This window comes from Manduca sexta, chromosome 7 (assembly GCF_014839805.1).
Source record: "Manduca sexta isolate Smith_Timp_Sample1 chromosome 7, JHU_Msex_v1.0, whole genome shotgun sequence".
Taxonomy (NCBI): Eukaryota; Metazoa; Arthropoda; class Insecta; order Lepidoptera; family Sphingidae; genus Manduca; species Manduca sexta.
Genome location: NC_051121.1, coordinates 3,050,677 through 3,073,657, shown reverse-complemented (window position 1 = coordinate 3,073,657; position 22,981 = coordinate 3,050,677). Strand labels below are relative to the sequence as shown.

Sequence of the window (22,981 nt, the reverse complement as noted above, 5' to 3'; positions counted from 1 at the left end):
AAATAAAGCGAGACTTTTATCTCGGAAAACTTTCACGCGGGCGAAGCCGCTAGCTAAAACTAGTCAAATAATAAGATATGCGCCCGGGAAGCTAAAGGGTTCCCTTTAGTTCTACATTCGCACAAATATTTGCAGATGCGTAGTTCTTGCTAAGGAATTAAATCCTTAAATCTCAGTTGCAGCTGCTTCCTCACACGCTCAATATCGGGAACTTTCAATGTGTCGATATTTCTAATGTACAAATAGTTTAAGTACCTTTGTTGCACCCCTAGACATCGCTACTGTAGGTAATTATTTTAATGTGTGAACTGTCGCCTGAATCAGCTATTCAGACTTCATTGTTAGCATTGTGAGTTGGTGTCGCCAGTCGATGGTCGACAGGCGTCAGATAAAAGCTGTTTCTTCTATGAATAATCAGAACGTCGCCGCCCGCCGCCGTGTCGTGCTTGACTCACCAATACAAACAATAATGTTGTTTGATAACAATCTAATCGACACATGCTATCCACTTTTGTTTCTGATAGAATTGTAGTTTTTCTAATTGCATTGTTAATTGTGTGTTGCTGTTTTTGTTGCGTTCGATTTGGACACGCTTAAACGAAATTAATCACGTATTTACCTTACTCGTTAAATAAATGGAAATGCTTATTAGCAACAGCCAGTTTATATTACAAAAAGACTTTATAAACCAGATAAAGATTTAATATGTATAGTGTATACACTCGAGCCCCTGTATTCTCTCCCCAGACTTGTCAATAATTTTTTTCTATGTCAGTGCTTCGAAGGGTTATTTTTCTTATAATTTAGCAATAAAGGGTCTATTATATCGACGTAAATCAGCCCCTTTAGTAATATAAAACGCATGAGTTTTTCATAAATTCGACCGTATAAACAATGCACATTGTAGTAAATGGTCACTCGCACACGCGGAAGCTGCGGTATCTCAATTTGCTTGTAAGTGTCGACTGACTCACGATATATTCTAAAGATAATAATGATAATGCAGGAACTGAAAATAGATGTCGAAAATATAACAATTGTTTGTTGTTGCCGCGGCAGTTAGGCCCGAATTCGTGATAGTTCGAGTGCCGAGCAGATCTTAGCGGGATAACAGATCTAGAGGTTTATGAGATCATATAAAAAGATAAACATTGCACTAAGATAACCACAATTGTGTGTACAAGAGTCCAGTTGTGGCGGACGTGTAGAGTAGCTACGCAGGTTGTCAATTACGTAGTTTTCTGTATGCTTCATAGCAGTCCAGCTGCTATCAGAGGCATGTTATTCGTTGTTTTATCAAAATTGATTTTTAATGATTAATTCGTAAGTCGAAACGGTATAGTGTTGTCGCATTTTCCTAAAACGTCTTATTTAAACGGTGCGTCATCAAAAATAAACGGAATGGCAATGAATTTTCGTAGGTCATATCACTTGTCAATACGAAACTCTAATATCTATCGTGATTTAATGAACCAATATTTCTTGCGGACACTAACTTTTACTATTAATGATGTGAAACAATCGCCCATCGTAAAAGTCTGTGTTAATAGGTGACGGTGGCCCTAAAGTTTAATTTCTCAAGCAGATCAATAGCTGAGCTTTGTTGCTCAACCGGTCCAGTTAATAAAGGCAATGTGTTTGGCTTTAATACCTAAGCCGTGTCGCGGGGCCAGTTGCTGCGACATTGCGCAGGAACAATGAGTCGATTGACTCGGCGCCTGCGTGCTGACCGCGGCCCGACAGGTTCCAAGACGTCGCGCCTGATGGTGACGCAAGCGGGAGCCTGTAAGCTGGCCGGCTCGGGTGACAAGGAGAAATGACGCGGGCGACATGCATCACACGACACGCGTCATCCAACCAGTTATCGAATAACATAGATAAAGACGTTCAATCGAGATGTGTTATGGATCATTTCACACGCGATACAAGACACATCTCATTGGGTATTCGGTACAACAAAAACCTGGTACATGGATATCCATCACCGGCGCGATGAGTCGAACAATGCTTGTAGGATGCGGGAGCGAGCGTGCGATTACGGCCATACCGTCGTTCTCTTAACACCATGTTGAGACATAGATCATCTGGCGCGCGCGGCACGCGGCCTTCTGTGTTGGCCTAGACACGCGAAAACTGCCCTGCGCCCACACGCGACTCCGTTTCACGATATTATTAAATTAACTTCTACAGTTTATACATATTACCGTACAATATTATTTAATATTATTGGAGACCATATCCAATTCTTTGATTGTGCATATATTAAAGGATAGAATGTATCTTTAAATTATAGTTAATCAATGGTCTTCGTTTCATTTAACGATAAAAGGTCATTCTACGAAGATCCGGATTGGGATGTGTGTCGCAATATTATTTGCCTTGCCTAAAAAAAAAAACATTATTATAAATACCCAACCAGATGTCGCGTCGTTTTGTTTGAACTCTTGGAAACTTAGCTTATCTTCTATTTAAGGCTGTGGTATATTCATCCACATAATATCGCTGTATTGGACTCTGATTTCTTTTCGGTTTTTGTTTCTGAAAGTACATTTGAGGAGATCTTGAATATTCATGATTGATCAGCTCGCTGTGCTTCAGGTTTGCCCCGACCCAACGCTATCAAGTAGATAAACACCCATAATTCTTTCATAATTAAAATTGATTAATAGCATGGAAAATAAAGATTATTATTGACATAATACCCTTTGTTTCTGTATCGTCGTTGGACTCTGTTATGATTAATGCGATGCTGTTAATAGCATTAACAGTTTAGTGGGTACTGACTCACTCGGGTTGATTGCTTGCCTCGTCTCGCGGTTGCAATGAGTCGTATATTTTGACTCGAAATAGAAACATTTTTTAAAATTCTGATACCTCTCATGCAGCTTGTTTATTTTCAAATAATTTTATTATCTACTCATGTGGTGCTTGCGAGTTTCACGCCTCGTCGTCTCGTCATTCTTATGAAGACTTGATTGAGAAAAGTCATTTGAAACCTCTTAGCCCCCTAATCGAAAACAATCAAGTCGATTAGCTTATTATTGTAACATTAAAACTATCTAAGAATAGGGCACCAATCAATATCTCTGACAGAACTCATCTTCCTCTTCTTGGCACACGCGCTAAATGGTGCTAGTGAAAACTTACTTATTCCAAATGAATCATTGTTGTGTACGATGATGGTCCAATTCCCTCTACGTTATACAGTGGATGCATAAAAAGAAGTCTCTTGCCCAGCAGTAAAATAGACAAGAATAAAGGCTAGGATGATTAGTAGACAATGAAATTCAGCGCAAAAATGTTGAAACTAATTAAAGAAATATTTTGTTAACAGACTGCGGTTGAAGTAATGTCTTTAATTTCGTAACGCTCACGGTTTGATTGCACCACGTGTTCTCGTACATCGTAAGAATGAGGACGGTACAAATATATTTGCACTGGAATCTTCACGAGTTTATATACCTGGCCTTGATATTGGGAAATAAAGCCTAATTCATTTGGAAAATTTAAGTAAACAATATATGTGTCACCTGAAAATTAACGTTCAATTTGCACGTGTCATTATGAAATAATAGTAGCAAAGTTTTACTGTGAGATTGGTTACTATGGCTCGAGCCGTTCCATTCGTGCGGTAGACGAAACTGTGCACAGTTTATCTTTAATACTTACAATTAAAGTCATTATAACTGAAACGAAATTTCAAACAAAATTAGTTCGTGTACATTTCAGTGAAACATTCATTACAAGTGAGTAATGTATTACATTGCGGACATGTCGAGTTAATAAAAACTCAGACACGGAAAATTTAATAGGCTCTGAAAAAACTGACATCGCGTCGGCCGCCCGTGTCTACGACGAATCTGCTCATTATTGATTTTTAGATACCTGTTTTTTTTTATCAAATACAAATTTGGTTGTCAAGTACGATCCTGTTTTTTGCGGAGCTGCGGTGAAACTTAGTTTCGTCAGTGCAATGTTTTGGATGCAATTCGGAAGCAAGAATGAAATCGACCTTGGTCTGCATGAGATTAGCGATGCTGTGCGTTGCGCAAGCAGCCCGGTGTTGTGTGATCATCCTACAGGCGTCCCTCCTAGTTTTTCCAGATTTTACCTAATTTGTAAATTGTAAGGCGTTCGGGGTAAGTCACGTCCGGGTAAAACTAGATATTTCTGAATCCTGGTAAACTTGATATTCTATTAATTTCCAAAAAAATTAAGAGAAATTTGTTTTTTTTATATGCATTACAAACTTTGTTCCTAGGCAAAATATTATTAATTTTTTCCAGTCTGTGTTGTTAGTGTCTACTTCTTTGTTCAGCATCGGTAATTAACGCGTGAAGGTAGGTCTATGCATCACGTTCTGCTCCGTTGCGACACGCAGTGTGTGGTGTGGATGCGGTCGCCAGTCGCTACTCTCCTGCAGGGTGCGGGATAGATATTTCGTGGTTGTTGAGTATCATTCAACACTTTCTGCGGTCAGTTTGTTTTTGTGTGTGGAACGCCTCGCCTAATCCCTTCAGTAACACCTAATTTAGGCTGCTGGCCGCTTCTCCTCGGTAAATAAACAATTGCACGATATCGAAAAATACCTTTTTTGATATCACTAAGTACCAATTCCATCCGTTCGTTCCGTCCATCGAGTGGCCAATTTGGTTGGCCAGTCTTTAATATGGTAAAATGATACTCATATTATGCTATGATAAAATGGAAACCACTACCATAAAATAAAATATTGTGCGGAATCAACACAAATAACATGGATATCTCGTACATCCATCCGATTATTTCCATAATGGACCAAACAACAATAAAAATTTACTTTGTACAAACAGACGCAGCTACGATATTTACCTATTCGCGATGATCGCAGTTATCAATACCCCTTATGGATATTGAATTATACAGATAATTGCGCGTGCGCATTGTGCCGTATCAGACACCACTCGTATCCTCTTATATGGGATATTGCCATATACGATACCCCGTTCATCAGTTACCTTGACTGATCACTCGCTGTACCTACTCCGCTAACACTCTGAAGTCAACAAATACTTGCCAATGCTTGTAATGTTTTTTCCTTATGATGTTAGGTAATTTTTGTCACCAACACAGATGCAAATTTATTATGAGTATCAGATTTGCGAGGGTCTTATAATCGAAATAAATTTTAATATGCAAACAATGTGGCACCTTCTTTTCCTTTTTCTGTAAAAAAGTGATACCCCTTCGGTCAGTCGAACTTTCGGTCCGTCGGCGGACTACACTTTGATAATTCTATCATTTATTTTTTATAGCGCCCAATCGGTGCTTGTTTACTGCATACGATGGGACATTAAAGGATTTATAATTGCACGGCCAGCGACCGGTTTCTCCGATTACGCATATAAGTAACAAGACACTTGTTTTAAATTGCATCACTTATAAATATAACAAACAAACAAGAATATTAACGTGGATCTTTCGTATGTAAATGTTCACGTAATTACATATTCAAGATGATAATAAAAATAGTAAGTAATAACAGTTTTCAATGTTAACACGCATAATTATAGTACACACTGTCGTAAAAAAAATATTTTATGCATCTGCCAGATCTAGTGTCGTTATAAATTTGCGTGACGTAGTGAACTGAAATAGTGTTAAAAATAATGACCCTGTATTTCCATATTTCGCTGGGCTTCCTCTGAGGAATTTCATTGATTGATTGACGAGTTAGTCTTTTTGTCCACCGTGCACTATGCAGGCCTAGTGCGGGTTGGTAAACATCACTTAGAAATTCTCATGGAGAACTCTCGCGACTGCAAGCTCTTGTTCCGATATTTTTTCTAAATGTACTATGTTGAAGATGGATTCTGTGAACTGCTATCGAACTTCGACCTTCACCCGTCCGACCTACTCCAACCAGGTCAAAGCTGTTGCTTTAATACTTGGAAGTCTTTGAATTCAAATGGTGCCTTCTGTTATGTGTGTTGCAGACGAGTTGATCATAAATTTCGTTGTCGTCTACCAGACAGATCGTATTTAAATCACCTTCAGAACTATTATGCTTACCTGTACATCAAACCTAGTTAGTATCTGACGGTTTACAGCTGACTCAAAGGAGTATATTCTTGCTTTAAGATGTTTCTAACGAGGTTGTTGGTTGTTGCGCAAGGCTAATTCCCTAAAATACTGTTGATAGTGCCGCCAGAAAAATAACTATTTAAAAATTTCCCGTGGGATTAAATTTCTTTACTTCCTTTACTTCCCGTCCGATTAAATTACCGCAATAAAAGTAGCCTACCTGTTAATCCGCGACATGTTCTACCCGTATGCCAAATATCATTCAGATTCTTTCAGCTGTTTCTGCTACTTCTAACAAACATCTAAACATTTTCACAAACTTTCCCATTTATAATATTAGTGAGGTTATAATTCAACCCCTATGTTTTCTGGCTAATGTTACAACACGTGTATTGACTAGGGGTCGCAATACCGGACCATTTTTCAAAACCGGTATTTTCGGTATTGACCTAAAATAAATTCCGGTATTCCGGTATTTTCGGTATTTCCGGTATTTGAAGAAATATTATAAAAATAGGAAATATACTTACATTTAAGTTAGTAATTAAATGTCAAATTTTAATGACAGCTTAGTAATTAGTTAAAGGCTGAATGAAAAGAGATTATTTTCGTAAGCCAACGTTCACGCCGTTCTGATTTCTGAGAGCTGGCTCAAATCTCACCTTCCTTCTACCCTTTACCCCCTCCCTGGTTTCATTTTGATTAGAAATGATCGAGTTGACAGGAGAGGGGGCGAAGTCGCTATATATTTACGTAGCGACCTGAAATATAAAACTGTAATATCTTCCTCTGCTTCTTATTCTGCTTATGCGAAATTTCTGTTTCTTGAGGTTTGGCTCAAGAGAGTGAAAACCTTACTAGGTGTTATTTACTGTCCCCCATCTCTTGATTACTTCTCCAGTCTGGAAACAGTTCTGGAATCTATAAGATCAGAATATGCTCATCACATCATCATGGGTGATTTAAATACTGATCTACTTGCCAGCCACTCTTCCCGATCTCGTAAACTCCTTACTGTCCTTGATTCTGATAAACTGCATGTCCTACCACTGCAAGCCACCCACCATAATATGGATGGTCACGACACTTGGCTTGACATTATCCTCACCTCTGCTCCTTCCCCTGTTTTCTCCCACGGTAAATTTTCCGCTCCTGGCTTCTCTCACCATGATCTCATCTACATGTCTTACGCCCTAAAACCTCCCAAATTCCTCTCTAAGATATTGCACTTGCGTAGTTTTGGTCTCATTGATGCGGATAAGCTGAAAGGAGACGCTGCTAACTTTAACTGGGATCACCTATTGGCAGCCACCTCTGTTGACGATAAAGTCGCAATTTTTATCCGCGCTGTCACTTCACTCTTTGATACCCATGCCCCTTTAAAGTAAATTAAATTAAAACGTCCTCCTGCACCATGGATTACACATGGGGTTAGGATGGCGATGAGACGAAGGGATCGGGCTTTTCGCCAATACAGAAGTTACCGTTCGGAGGAGAACTGGTGCCTTTTAAGGCTGCAAGGAATCAGATGGTACGTAATGCTAAACGCCGACACATTCTCAGTAATATTTCTTCTTCCTCGTCAGCCAGTATCTGGAGATTCCTCGGAACTCTGGGTATTGGCAAAGTTAAAAACATAGATCTCCACGGTGCGACTATTGGTTTGGATGACATTAATAAACATTTCACATCTGTTACCATGATTGATCCCCAAACTAGGCGTCGTACCATGGATTTCTTAGCGGGTCTATCCAGGCCTAACATTAATACTTTTCATTTTTCTTCTGTGCAATTGGGTGAAATTAGAAAAGTCATCCTGTCCATTAAATCCAGTGCCACTGGCTGTGACAACATCAGTCGTCGCATGATATTCCCATCCTGGACCAACTTCTACCAATCATGTCCCATATCATTAACGCCTCCCAGCACTGGTATCTTTCCGTCTTTGTGGCGGAAAACTATTGCTATCCCTCTTCCTAAAATCCCTAACCCATCACTTGCTAAGCATTTCCGTCCCATATCCATTCTTCCTTTTCTCTCGAAAGTGCTCGAGGCCTGTGCTCACAAGCAACTATCTGAGCATGTGCACCGAAACAACCTACTGTGCCAACTCCAATCTGGCTTCAGGCCTGGCCATAGCACTATTACTGCACTCCTCGAAGTGACTGGCGATATTAGAGCGGGCATGGAGGATTCCAAAGTCGTTGTTTTGGCTTTGGTTGATTTCTTCAACGCCTTCAATATAGTCAGTAACGACATTCTTCTTGCAAACCTCTCCCACCTTATGATCTCGCCCACGGCACTGAATTGGTTCTCGTCATATCTTCAGGGACGCCAACTGTTGGTGCGCCTAGACGATTCTTCGTCTAGCTGGCGCGATATAGACCGTGGCGTCCCTCAAGGCGGCATACTCTCCCCATTATTGTTCTCTATCTTCATAAACCTCTTAACACAAAATCTTCAATGTGCGTACCACCTGTATGCTGATGATTTGCAAATTTATTCTCAAGAGCAAGTCGATTGTGTGTCCGCAGCTAGCAGTAGATAGGATAAATACAGACAATTTCGGCCTTTCGGTAAACCTCGCGAAATTGCCATGAAATACCAGGCCTTTATTGTAGGCAGCTCAAGGCTTTTAAACAGGTTGTATTTTACATCTATTCCCCCTGTTATGTTTCTCAGCTTTGTTTATCTGACAGCTTGCTGTTTGTTTAGCTTTGTTAATCTGACAGCCAACTAGATTCAAGTTGTATCACAATATTAGCCAATCACAACGGCCCTACGTCTACGCACTGCGAAGGCTGCCATGCCGTCAGCACTGAGAAACAGACTTGTTATCACAGCAATGCTCCGTCCTTAGATAAATAACGTCTTTGAATAATGAGGATAGACTTTAAAGAACAAAAAATATTTCTAATAAGTTCTAATAAAAATAACAATTAACAGTTAACACCGCTATGACTAGAACAAAACAAAAGTAGCAATATAGCCATAAGCCATGTATTTTGCTCGCTCTTTATAGAATATACGCCTATACGAATGAATGAAATTGCAAGCAGCTTAAATTTTTGCGATTTAAAACTCGAGAAATTAATAATTATACACATATTTTGTACTAAATTTTATTTTTATAAAATACCGAAAATCCCGGTTTTTGTAAAATCAATACCGGTATTTTGAAGTTCTTAATTTGGTCCGGTATTCCGGTATTTTCGAAATCCGGGATACCGGTATGCGACCCCTAGTATTGACTGAAAGTGTGTGCGGGCGTGAGTGCGCGCGCGCAGCGGTGCATGAATCGCGCCGTTCCGTCCGATTGGCCCGTACGACTGCGCGAGTACTACGTCTACACGCGCTACGCACTCCTCGCGCAGACACCACGCGCGTCGCACGTCCAAGGTCCCGCGCTTTTGTAATGTTTTGTAATTACTTTTCATGGATGCACAGCGTTCTAGGCCACGCAGTTAGTTACCTGCTGAAATCACCAACTACTCAAAACAAATTATTAACAATTGTGTTAAACGAACAAAAGCAAAGGAAGTGATCGTGATTGTTGTTTATTGACATTTCAGACCTGCCTCAATTAACTTTTATGGATTTTAAGACCAATTTATAGTATAAATGGTCGATAAAAATCTGTTAATTGAAATTTGTTTTAAACAATCATTTTCTTTGTAGGTAGGGTACTTACCAAGAATTACCTACTTAGAATAAATATCTATTCGTTTCCTTCGGTTCGTTAATTTTATCCAATCATGCAATAGAAGTGTCATGCACTTAAAAGTATTTAGTTATCTTTGACCTTGTTTTATTTATATCTGATAATAAACTTAATGCAATTTTGCTTTTATTCTTAAGTGTAAGGCTTCTAATTCTAAATCTATCTCTTTGTTTGCTCGCTGTGTCTTAGTTTAGTTTTGATTTAAAATTTGTTTAATTGGGTCCCAGTTTCCACACAAACTGTTTAGCTTACTGAGTAAACAATGTTTACATCTGGTTTTTACCAATTTATTTATGACCATACATCCATCGCCTCAGACATTTATAGGTGTGTATTTTATAAAATTAGGACTACGCAATAATTTGAATTAAGAAATAAGTAGATGTCCATACAGCGCATCCACTATTAGTAGTTATATTCATGGAAGCAAAATTTATTATTTTCAAGAGTTCGATAACATTATGAATTGTAAGATAAATAATATTGTATTATCACAATAAATTAAAGTAAATTAATTGTTAGGCGAAATATATCGAAATCTAAAAAATATACTCTTTAGCCTATCACTTCTAAAAAAGGTTTAATGTTTAGAAACATCTGATAATATAATATGTATAATACTGCATGTAAAACTCCATTGATCCACCGATCAACTGGTCGGCTAGTATGTGACCTGTCGCTTATAAAACAATGGTTTTGAACTTGAATGCTATGCGTCCGCCGCCAGTTTACAAGTTTCGACTAATTTCGTGAGACCCGCGACAATGACCTCACGCGCGCAGTTTGGACACTGTGATGTCAGGTCGTAATTCTGACTTATAATTTAATCGCTTAATTGTTCCGTTTTGGTGTGAGAATTTTTTGCATTCAACCCGTGGGCAACATCCGCCACAAGAAATGTGTTTTAGTATACATTGTTTTAAAATAATTAACTTAATTGTTTTAACAATTTGTGATTTTTATAATAAATATATTATCATCTATTGTAATTGCAATGATAATAGTATTTGATTGACTATACTTAATTTGAAGCAGATTATATAATAGATAGATAATTATAATTTACAAAGAATATATTATATTAATCACAGAAAGATACAAACAAAAGTTTATAGAATTTGTAAGAAGGGGAAAGGAAACTGATTATTCGATCAATTCTTCTGTAATTTATGTGTTGTTTGTTCAAAGCGTATGAAATTCATAAATCAGTGTGCGACAGTAAAAGTTTCTAAACAAATAAAATCGCAATGAGAATAGTTGGCGAGTTGTCAAGGCTCAGGCAGGCACTATAAAAGTGGACTGGGGTGGACCAATATACGGAACACCATTATAAATTTATTTTGAGACAAGTACTTTTAGGAATAAAAAGGGGGAATCTTGGATGATATTTTAAATGTCAGGAGACCGGAACGACAAAGGTTAACGTGGCTCTACCAAAAACCCTAAGGTTACGAGTACATTCGTTCAGGAAAATTCTCATAATTTAGAAACTGAAGGGATAAATAGTGTAAAGCGATTGCATTTGACTTGTTTAGTAATAGTTGGTATTCTCTAGCTCTGGTGTGCGTTTGCTGTTACTTGCAGCGTGCGGTACGGCACGCGGTACTCACACTGGCTCATTACGCAATAGTACAAAAATGCGCAAATTTGTAACACACCACATTACTGCTTTTGTAATGTGCTCGCGGCAGATATTTGCGGAAGGCACAAACGTTATGTCAGTTACTCTACTAGACTCTACACTCTAGAAGGCTCATTTCTGTATTTGAGTCGAGCTACATGTTTGCGAAGCATAATTATTCTGGTATTTTACTCTCAATAGTCTGTAATTGTTAATTGATAACAATGTTTAATTATAGTTTAAGATGCAGAAGATGTAATCCACAAATTCGATTAAAATCATTGACTGTAGTATTTATTTTAACTTTATCTTAAAATAACTCCGAAAACTGTTGCAGGTATTTAATCTCACTTATCATAGTAAAATTAAATTATGGTTAAAGTTATAAGAGATTAGACAACTAAAAATTTAATATAAAATGCAGTCAAAATGACATTACATTTTATAACGTATAGTCCATTGCAGTACAAGTACGTAAAATTTAAATACGACTGTGGTCGACCTGACCCGATTGCAGTTCCTTTTCATGTTTTTTTAACCCTCTCGTTCCTACTGAAAGGGTTGTTTGATATCTTTACAACTTGGGTCCCAAAGGTCCAGCGCGGCGTGCAGCTCATTGCCGCGCCTTTGTTTTGCGGAAGAAGATAAGCGAAGTAAATTACACTGAGGAGAGAACTTACGGAAACCTGGACAATAAATATCAACATGTTTTTTTTTTGTTGTTTTGAAATGTTTGTTTTGTATTGTCCGGTGGTGTCTTTACGCTTCATATATTGTACGTTTATGATGTTTGTTTATATGTTAAGACCTTTATTGGCTGTGATGTACATGTGTGTCATTGTTTCATAGGTTAAGAAAGCTCGCCCTGAACAGAAATGGTACGAGCGCCTTTCGTCGAAAAACCCTGTGGACAATAAGAAGTTCGAGGGACCCCTACAGGTGTGACGCCTGCGGGCGAGGGGCAGGGGCCAGAGGGGGGGGGGAGGGATACTAACGAGGCTTATGCATTACAAACCATTCACACGGTGATGTTAGGGTTGCCATTCCTAAACCAATAGCTTGTACATTTGCGTCAAAGTAAAGTATTTGTTTTATATTGGAATCAGATTATTCGTGTTGCATTTTTTTTTACATTTCGTAGTATTTTTGTGTTAAGGAATTCCAAAATAAAGCTCTATACTTTATCTAACAGGTGGCGACCCTGTGTAATGTGCAAATAATGCCACGTACTACAAGAAATAACGTATGACGGAATTATATACAGAGATTAGGAATATTCGTCGAAGGTTATATTAGTATTTAAAGTTATAACTTTTAGCCTAAGTATCTGTCAAGTTCACAATAAGTCTGAAACAGTTGACTATATTCGCCATATTGCAAGTTTTTTAATCTTACCATCTACTGGCACGTTAGAAGTAGTCCTTATATTAATATTACAGAGCACCTATTTTCGTGCACGTTTATCTCTGTTTTCTATATTATTATTTTTTTTCTGTATACTTAACTGACGACTGGCATGTGATTTGCACAATACATTTCCTATTCACAATACTATTAAGGTAGCGAACGCTTCCGAAAAGCAATAATGTGGTGATGGTGGTTCTGGTAGCGGTGGTGGTCAAATAACTTATTGATTCGAGGAAACTGACGATAAATCAATACTAACGACATTACACACGCACACAACGATTCAGTAATGTTCTATTAATTACCAATACACATCGATGGCTCTGTGTGGCGCCGAAAGTGATCAACGGCCACGCTCGTGCTTTTGTTTCAAGCGTGAAGTTCGGGAAGGAGGAGGTAGGGGTCAGTTGGAACTTTGCCCTTCAACCCGTGCAGCATAAAGTTTGTTGTAGAATCTAATCTGACAGCAAGTGTCATGACAAAGGTCTTAAATTTGGAAATGTAAAGAAGCTTTAATTGCACGCAGTAACTAAACTAAAAAGCTGAGATGAAATCTCTTGTCTTGTGTGCGAAAAAATAAATGGCGTAGGTAAAAACAATATTATATAAAGACACTAAAACATGGCATAAATTCAAATGCAACACGATGCGGACGGACGCTGAATCTTGTTTATTTTGGCTGATTTTTATGTCGATGATGTAATATTATGTCATTGATGTAGAACCACTAGACAATAAAAAAATAATACAAATGTATTTTACGAACACATCAAATCGATTAGCTTTTTGTTATCAAAGTATTAAAGATAGTTTTTGTTTGTTGTAACGTCTAGTTGAATATTGCTCTCGTATACGTATCATTATTTGGACAGATGTGCCAATTAAAGTCCAATATATAAATTCAAGATTATATAATATGTATAAAGTCTAAAAATATAAACATATTTAGGATGAAATGTAAATATAACCAATAAAGTACGATCATTAATATTCAGATCAAATGTTATGCTTCTGCGGAATTTAGTTTTATGTAAGTCGGAGGCAGTAAACCTCCCTGGTGGGGGTGTGTTCCCCCCAGTGTGGACGGCGGGTCTGGTCTATAGACCCGCCAATACAGATTACGATCAACCCCTGACACAAAAGGGGAATTCCGCGACATAGATTAAAAGGTACAAAATATTTTCTGCGGTCTATGTAGATATGATGAGGATTCTCTTACATACAGTGGGTTTAAATTATTGATTGGGTACAAATTTGCTGATTACAATTAATATTACAGAGTCCTGTAAACAATAAAAACGTTCAACTATTTTGTAAGTTATGAAGATATCTCTTTAATCAATTTCATACACATAGTGATTCATTTTTTATGCAATAAGTAAAAGTAAGTAGTGAAATGTTAAGTTTATGAATAAATTTCAAGTAAGTAGTTATACTATCTTTTTTCTAGTATGACATTGTTTACGGAAGATGACAATGGTATCACACTTTGCTAATACACTTATAAATAAAACTTGTAAGTATTTGTAATGTGTTTTGTTAGTTTCCGCAAAAAGTGTGTAAACAGGTTATTAACACGATGCTAATGTGTTACAGCCATTCATACGCGCCATGCGCTCACTCACTGAGCAAAAAATATCCGTAACAAAACATTCAACAAATATTTAGATAACAATGTTAACAATAAACATTCATTAACATTAATTGTAGTTTACACAAAAATGCAGAATAAAATATTGTTAATGGTATCGTTTGGGATGCAAGATACTGTATTAGATTTAGTTTTAATTTTTTTTAATGACTCGTACTTAATAATTGTCGCAATATATGATGCTTAACATGTTGGGCAACATTGAAGAGGCGTGCGTGACACTACCAGTCAATAAATACTAGTCTACAAATAGGTACGCTTGATGTGAACCTGTGCGGTGCAGTGGACATGACACCGCGCTGTGCTCCAAATTTGCTCAACATGTTTGCGGTATTATGGCTTCACTAAGCCATTACAATACGAGGTTTAAGAAATCTAAGTAATAGTGACGCAATACAACCTCTACTAAATGTCTTGAAACCCTGTGTTTTTGTATAATTTACAGACCACATAATTAAAACACTCGACTAATAACAAAAAAACTATTTCTAATTTTTATTGTGTCCCTATTATTTACTTTTATAATAGACCTTTTCGAGATTAAATTTCGCCCTTCTTTTAAACAAGGTCTTTATAATAAACCACGTGATATGTGGGAGCTATTGCATCGTTTATCGGTGGGCAGGGTGCATTGCGGACTGCGCATTATTTGCTTAAACTACGAAACGTGTTCCATACTTTCACCCCGGCATTTATAAACAAATGTTCAAAGTCATGGACGTGACCTTGACAGCCACCTTGGACAGTCTCGAAGAGCCTTTGACTGAGTATGTGAACTGTAGAACAATGCCGTGAATAGAGATCAACATTACACCACCAATAGAATGATGTAACGCTCGTGAATGCTATTCATGTTTGTAAAAAAATCGCAAAGGTTTAAATACCTTATTGTCTCACTGGCTTGGAGTATTTTTCTATGAGGGTTTTATGCAGTGTAAATCAATTAACCCTTAAATTTATGTGTGTTTACAATGTCCACAAATAATATATAAAAATACTATAAGTAAACAAAATCAATAAGTATAGAATAGTTATACAGAATGGATTTTGACCCTTACTATTTGGCAAGCTCTTTAACGGGATAATAAAAGTGTTTAATGCAACTAGGTCAGGGATGATAGAAAATTCAGAACCCAGTTTAGAATGACTACAAACCTGCTGTTTTCGTTTGTAAGTTGTAAGTGCAACGTGATCTTAGTTAAACATCCACCAGCGTAAGACGTATTTCTTATCAGTCATAGCGGTTTTCTTCTCCATACTCCATTTAAAGGACTCAATATTACAGGCGACATGGAACACGTCTGTATAAATAATTCTTTAATAAAAATAATAAACATGTACAAAATGTGGTGATGTAATGTTGGTACCTATCCGTTTCCACGGTAGATCTGGTGACAAAGTATACATGTTATTGCAGGAAGAGATTTCAATATTCCTGCGCAAATAGAGTAAATGATCGGAAACTTTCAGTTAAATGGAAATATAATATTTAAATTACATAAGTATTATGTCATTTTTTTTAAAGACGACAACAATTATAATGTTTTTTCTATTTTACTAATAACTTAAAAACGGTTTTATTTAGGGTAGAACTTTTGAACCTTTCTGTAACACAGTAAAGTTTCTGTAACCTTTCTGTAGACACTAGAAATACTTGGTGGTGGATTTTATAAACACAGATGTAGGGCCACGTCCTGTGGTCTCCAGGCCCGCCTGCTGTCGAGTGGAGTGGTAATGGTGTTGTGTGCGCAGGTGGTGAAGGTGTGGCCGGAGCGCGGCGCGGTGCAGGTGTACAACCCCAAGGGGCAGGACAAGCTGTTCACGTACGACGCCGCATACGACTGCACCGCCGACACACAGACCATATACGATGAAATGGTGAGTACCCACTACTTGCTACTCTATTCTACTTTTCGTACCGCGTATGTATTCTTTTCCAATTTAATTTTGTTTCACATAGGTGCATAGACCGCAAGTCCTTGCGTACTTCCTCTTAAGACTAAATTAAAATACAAATGAATGGAGCATTTACATTGATTGTATTTAAAGTTTCCTGAATGGTTTTACTGGATTTCCTACTGTTTTACATTGTGTTGTGTTTTCCTACTGTTTTCGATTGTCCATCTCATTGTGAATCAAATACAATGAGATGGACAATCGAATTACATTGTATTAGATTACTATTCAGGGACTGCGCAAAGAATATGTAATGGACGCTGTACATTGCCGAGAATAAGTTTAATGTGTAGCGTCTTTATTAATAAATTACAGTATTTTATTGAAATATCTAACCAATTAGTACATTGCGTAACTTTGAAATGCATTATTTTATAATGACATTGTTACATCTGCATTCCAATTAACGGTGCCCGCAAATAGTTCAATACTACAGACACCTGTCCTCTATATTAATACACAAGTCGTGTTGCGGCCCTTTCAACTTAAATACTTTTGGGCCCTCAACCCCTAAATCCCAAACTACTATTTTGTAGATCATTCAAAGAAGTATATAGTTACAAGCATCCAAATAGAACCCATGACGTTACATATTCGAGTTTATTTCGACATCATCCGCTGTACCTCGAGACCTGTTAAAATTATAAATTAAACAATTATAAAGCGTTTAATTATCTACCCGCGTAGATATCTAATTGCCAAATCGTCATAAAGGATCATAGTTGTTTTAATTGGACTTGAATATCTCTTCTATGTGATCACACGTCCAACGAGATGTAAAAAGTTCTATCTCCGGTCGGCTCGACACGACGTGAGGAAAAAACAGATTAGCGGATATGCGCCGGTTTCAGTCGAGCAAGCCACTTGCGCAGAGTTACGCGGACATTACACGAGGTGAAATCTTTCGTCTCGCTGCGGGACCGCATTCCCAATCCCCCACCACCCCCTCTCTGCGCTGGTGGTATTATTGCCAAAAATATGCGAGCGAGTCACACGGCGACACGTGCGTCAGTTAGTATGAAAAACTCGAGGACGTCATCCGCGGATCCAGATGTACCGAGAAATGTTTGTTGATTATTTCCACAATGTTACCGATTTCTAAGTGTGTCGTTCTTCTGTGTCGCGATAATTGTGATTTATTTTTCTTAAGAAATCTCAACGTTACAAGATCTCAAGTTTCTCAAATGTTCAAGCTACAACATTTATTTAATTATATTATGATGTTTATTTGATTTCAATTTGATTATAAGAATTGGTGGTTTGTTTAATAGTCATTATTAACTTTTAATATGGTAGCAATAGCAAAATTATTTGTCTTAGTGGAAAATTCTTCCGCTGCTACCTCAAACTGTACATTTGCGAAACTTTTGTTATAAAGATGTGCATTTAATTCTTAGAAGTCTTTTTTCGGTCAAATCGCGAAACCAATTTAAAAATGTTTTGCCAAAGTGACATAATGACATACAGTTAATTTTCGTAACATCTGCATTGCGTTCCAGATCGCAAAGTATCCGAACCGCGGACATGTTTATTTGTATGACATGCGCACGAGCAGAACTTCCTATAGCCGGTGAATTTTTATGGCGAGCATAAAGTTTGTCGTTAATGTTCCGTCCACTTGGTGAACCAGTGGCAAAGTTTTTAAGTTTCGATATTGGTAACGGATAAAGACTAAGATTTAGTTTCGGTCCTACGATTTATTTTAAATTAGTGAAAGGTGTTATAATATTTTGTCAAAACTACGCCAAATCATAATACCATAAGTAGGAATTTGAGCATGTTACGCGTCCTTTAATATCTTAGAGTATAGGTCAAATATGGCAGTCCTCGTAATGTTTCTGCCTACCACTCCTTGGCGAAAGGTGAAATATCCCGAAAGGGAACCCGACACGACATATAGGTACTAATATGCAAATCATATCTAATGATAATCAAATTCTACATTTATTCTACATAAAGGAAAGCCGACAGGAATCAAGTTATATGGACCCTTCGCCACTGCTACCAGCCCTTACTTATTGATATCCAGAGACAGCCTCCATAATTCTTTGTTGACTGATGTCTCATTACGTAACTCTGTCATATTTAACTTCACTCCAATAAGTACTAATTGTCTGGTTGAAAACATGAGTGATGACATCCGTATGTCGTTGGAGCGGATACTAATTGCTAATGTGGTGCATAGTCTGCCGTGTTCAACAGGAACTGCTTTTATGACATGCGTTTATTACTAGTTGAAAAGGTACCGACGGCATTAAAATGATCGTCATTACGGTCAAAATTTGTCGAACGAAACCCTTTTTTACTACTGCACATAACCTAATTGTACCTAAAATTGTGTTAAAATGTACTTTAAAGATAACCTGGTTTATCGTACCCTCATTCCTTTTGTTAATTTAGAAGTGAATGCGCAAATTCTTCTGACTTTGTGGATGCTCGTAGTTAGATTAGATCACTCTATACTAGGACCCTAAAATTATTGTAAATTGGCATTTGAAAAAAAAAATTGTGTTTAAAAAATCTAGGTAGGTACTTACATAAGCGCAGCGCATTTACCTACTAATCGCCGTAAAAGGCAAATTCTCTTCCACAGTAAATCATACAATCGCCAGTCCAATTTGGGTGTCTGTTGACTCATAGCAGTAAAAACAACAGCGGTGGAAACCTTCAGCCGGCTCCAAGGTGAAGCGTTGAAAGTTAGTCGAGGACGTCGCGAGCACACGCCAGCGTAGCATAGCGTAGGATGTACAGGCCCGCTTCTTCCGCCTGTCTGTTTGTTTTTTAGTCGATGCAGGGTTATTTTTTATTGCTGACACATCAGCATACGCCTAAAATGGACGTTATTGCATAATTCATTTGTTTGATGAAGATTTTATAGTTGTGAGTAAGTCAATAGGAGTGGTAACTAAGAGTTAGCGTCCAGTGCGAGATGTTTATAGTCATTTAAGTTTTCTTGCATTCGAGTTGATGCGATTATGATGTAGATAAATAATCACTAATGATGTCCAATACTTACGAAAGTTGAGTAAATTATCCAAAGTCCCAAAGGAAGCATACAAAAGCAATATGCTTCTAACAAGACAGAAATTATAACTTATCCATTACGAAGTGTTTATCGTCCGTAGAGTACAAGGGCGTATCAATATTGGATTGAGTTTCATATCGCCGAGTGTATGGGTTCACTATATTTTACGCAGCCTTGGTCTATTTTAATAATAAATCTTCATAGCGATGTATGAGATATTGGCGAGAGTACAGGAAGAAATCATTACTAAAAATATCATTTGCGCACTACTCAGACGACAGAAATCTTTAGGCATCACACTTCTGCTAGGCAGAGGTTTTTTCTACTATTCATAGGGTTTAAGTCGTAGTCCACCACTCTGGCTTAGCGGCGGTGGATCGTCGCCGCACGCCAGATTTAAACATCGAAGCAGAGGGTAGAATTTACGGACCTTCAACACATAATATGCAAAGATTTGATAAATTATTTTACATCAATGGGAAGAATTATTACAACAATAATATTACAGAAAAGACCTAGAAGATATTATAATGACTGCGCCAACTAATTTATGAGTTAGAAAATGCACAGTTTTTAACGAAGTCACTTCACGATAAGTTTTTACTTATCGTTGTTTAGCCTTGATTAATGGCTTACCATTGTTTTACCATCGATCGAAACATCAGTAGCTAATGTGGGCTGACTATCATTGGCCCTGGTGCCATCATTAATATGGCATTGTGCTTACAATGACGCCTAATATCTGGAAGTTGGTTGGACTGATGAACATCAGTCGGTCGCAGTTTGCCGTACGCCCACACTCATGAGGGCTGCCATCAATTATGTGTCATCGGCGCGGTAATGACATGCTTTTGAACCTCCATGATTGCTGGAAAGGTCGTTATGATTGATAAAATTAACGATAAAATGCAAATAAAATAACACGAGACGTTGGTAGGTGTAGGTGTAAGACCTCGAGAAATTCGTGTTGACGTAAAATAGAGGGCAAAATATTATGAGATTTCAATTCGAGTCTTGGTCCTGTCTGGTCTTTCTAAATGACACTGACCATATTTTGTGTTACTGGTAGTAGAGACTTGGTAAGATAAATAAGAAAATAGACAAGAGAAATCTCGACTGATTGTTATGTGACATCAAGAAATAAAAGTGACTGTAGTTTAAGTTATGCATTACAAGGTAGCTGCTACAATTGACATACGACATAATAATAAATAATTCGTACACTATCAGGAATTACAGGCCATCGGTTGAGGTTATAAAATTAAGAATCTATTTCATACATCCAAACAAAATCAATAAAAAATGGCTTCAATAAGTCTGAACTGTGGCAACATCTATGTGATTAGGTCATTTTGAAGTCTTTTCTGCTTTGAAAGCGACACCGCTGATGTGACGTTATTATTCTATAGTATGCTCTTACGTCAGTAACTTTTGGCTAAATTATAGACGTGAATATATTGAATTTGTCGGAGTTCAAATTGGAAACCGTCCAAAATCTTCTAAGAGATTGAGGAAATTATTCAGCTTTATGAGACTTTCCACGTAAACACCAATATTAGCGTGTAATTAATTGGATTTAATTTATTGCCAGCACATATTGGAGGCACTTAGAAGTAACGATATTCTACCGAGAGTGAAACTGTATACGTCGACCAGAATTGAATTCAATTGCAGGTTCACTTTGACTTTTTGAGGTTACTTGCGTTTTATTGTATTTATTGATAACTATTATGTGTCGTTTTAATGTTTAACACTGTAAAACAACTGGCAAATTCGTACCTAAGAGTCCTTCATATTAAGTTTTAAAGCTGCGATGTTTAACAATTCGCTTTAGATTAGTTTAATAGATGCAAGACCTGAAGGCGTTTATTCGTAAAGTATAAAGATATAGCTAGAACCGATATTATTATTCTGTACTTATAATCTTGTAAGGAAACCAGTAAGTGCATGTAACGACGAACAAATTAATAGTGCGATGAAAATGTTGAAATGCTCAGATGAGGTGGGAGTTGCATAATTTAACCACATTTGACGAGTCTGAGTAATCCAATACGGAATGAAACAACCAAATATTTATAGGCTGAACTTCGTAGCTTTAGTGAAGAATATCTTTCTTATACTGTATGTGAACACTAGAGACTTTACGACTTCCATCCGGATAGAAAAGGCAATAAGCAAAGGGCCGTATTCAAATCTTGTAACAGAAAAAAGCAATTGCTGCAACGCGACGGCCTCATACGCTCTAAGGAATTGTTCGGTTTGTGCTCTACGTTTAGTACATAATACATATTATGTCGCAAAATTGATCAGTTTAGTAATGTTTTATTGCTTTTTCATCGAGCGAAGGAAATTGAAGTAACATGGATGTTTTTATTTATAGTTATTTTTCGCTACAGTGTAAATTTATCTAACCGCAGAGATTTTTTGAAGCACGGGTGTCGTGCGTAATATTGACTCAGGCAACGAGGAGGGTCCATGCCAGTAGGCCATCACACTGCTCTGTTTATTTGCGCTATTCCTGTTCAGATAAAACGACTGCGATGTAAAAGTGCTGCAATATGACGTCCACATGGCCTCCACGGGTTTATAGCTAATGTAGCTTTAATGCCGTAACGTCACCTCTCTACCGGACGCTCATTTGTTTATGTTTATCGGCTGTAACGTTTGAACACAATCATCAATCATTCATACAATAACGTTTACAATGTAGACAGATTGACGCAGACTTATACATACGGTCAAGCCCTTGCCACGAACTGGTGCTTAGATGTGCAGATAACTATCATACAGCTCGGTGAATTTGCATCTTCAACGATAGGTGCAACGAACAGATTTTTCCAATTATATGAAAAAGATATTCACCGATTACACGAGAGTTACAGCCTACAATTTAGTAGTGTGGTCTTCATTTCATTTGCAAATAACAAACCCAGTGGTCCGTGCGGAACGTGAGGTTTAGATGATAAACTAATTTGTGAAGCTGGTGTTTAATCCAATTACAAGATGCTCAGGTTAGCGGCTAAACCACATATATTTATGCCTGGAGAATTCTAGGTAATATTGCAGTGCGTTTTTTATAATCATTGATTGATATCCTGACAGTACAAAATGCGCTAATATAATATTTGCGGCTATAAAAATATGAACAAATCTTTTTATTACCTTCACTCATTTATTTAACGCATGCGCAAATAAAATCGTCTATTTGACCTCAGCATCATTTATAAAGTACATAGCAATTGTTCTTTCTAAATATAATTGTAGATATTTTACGCAACCCAATTAAAGTGAAGCAGTAGGGGGACGCCACCAGTGTTGTTCCCATTGCACTGCTTTTACTTTGCCAATATTATCTTGTAAGTATATGGCATCACTGATCCCGGGTTCAATATTCAATGTTTTTATTAACGTGATCTGCGATGTGTCGGCGACGAACTTTAGGTCTAGGCTTTGTATGACTGAAAACCTTGTCACTATAATTATTACTGGTATCTTAATATAATATAGTTCAATTATTTTTTTTATCTGTGAGAACGT

At 37.4% G+C, this 22,981-nt stretch overlaps 1 protein-coding gene across 2 annotated transcripts in view; it reads left to right on the top strand.

Moving 5' to 3' along the window:
- Nucleotides 1-22,981, top strand: part of LOC115450580 (kinesin-like protein Klp68D) — a 67,044-nt gene that overhangs the window by 5,727 nt on the left and 38,336 nt on the right. Inside the window, exons 2-3 of one of the 2 annotated variants that reach the window (XM_037447583.1) lie at nucleotides 12,255-12,344; nucleotides 16,216-16,341. In XM_037447583.1, the coding sequence (XP_037303480.1) occupies nucleotides 12,255-12,344; nucleotides 16,216-16,341 (216 nt within the window). The remainder of the gene's footprint in view (nucleotides 1-12,254; nucleotides 12,345-16,215; nucleotides 16,342-22,981) is intronic. The other variant, XM_037447584.1, reaches the window with a different exon arrangement.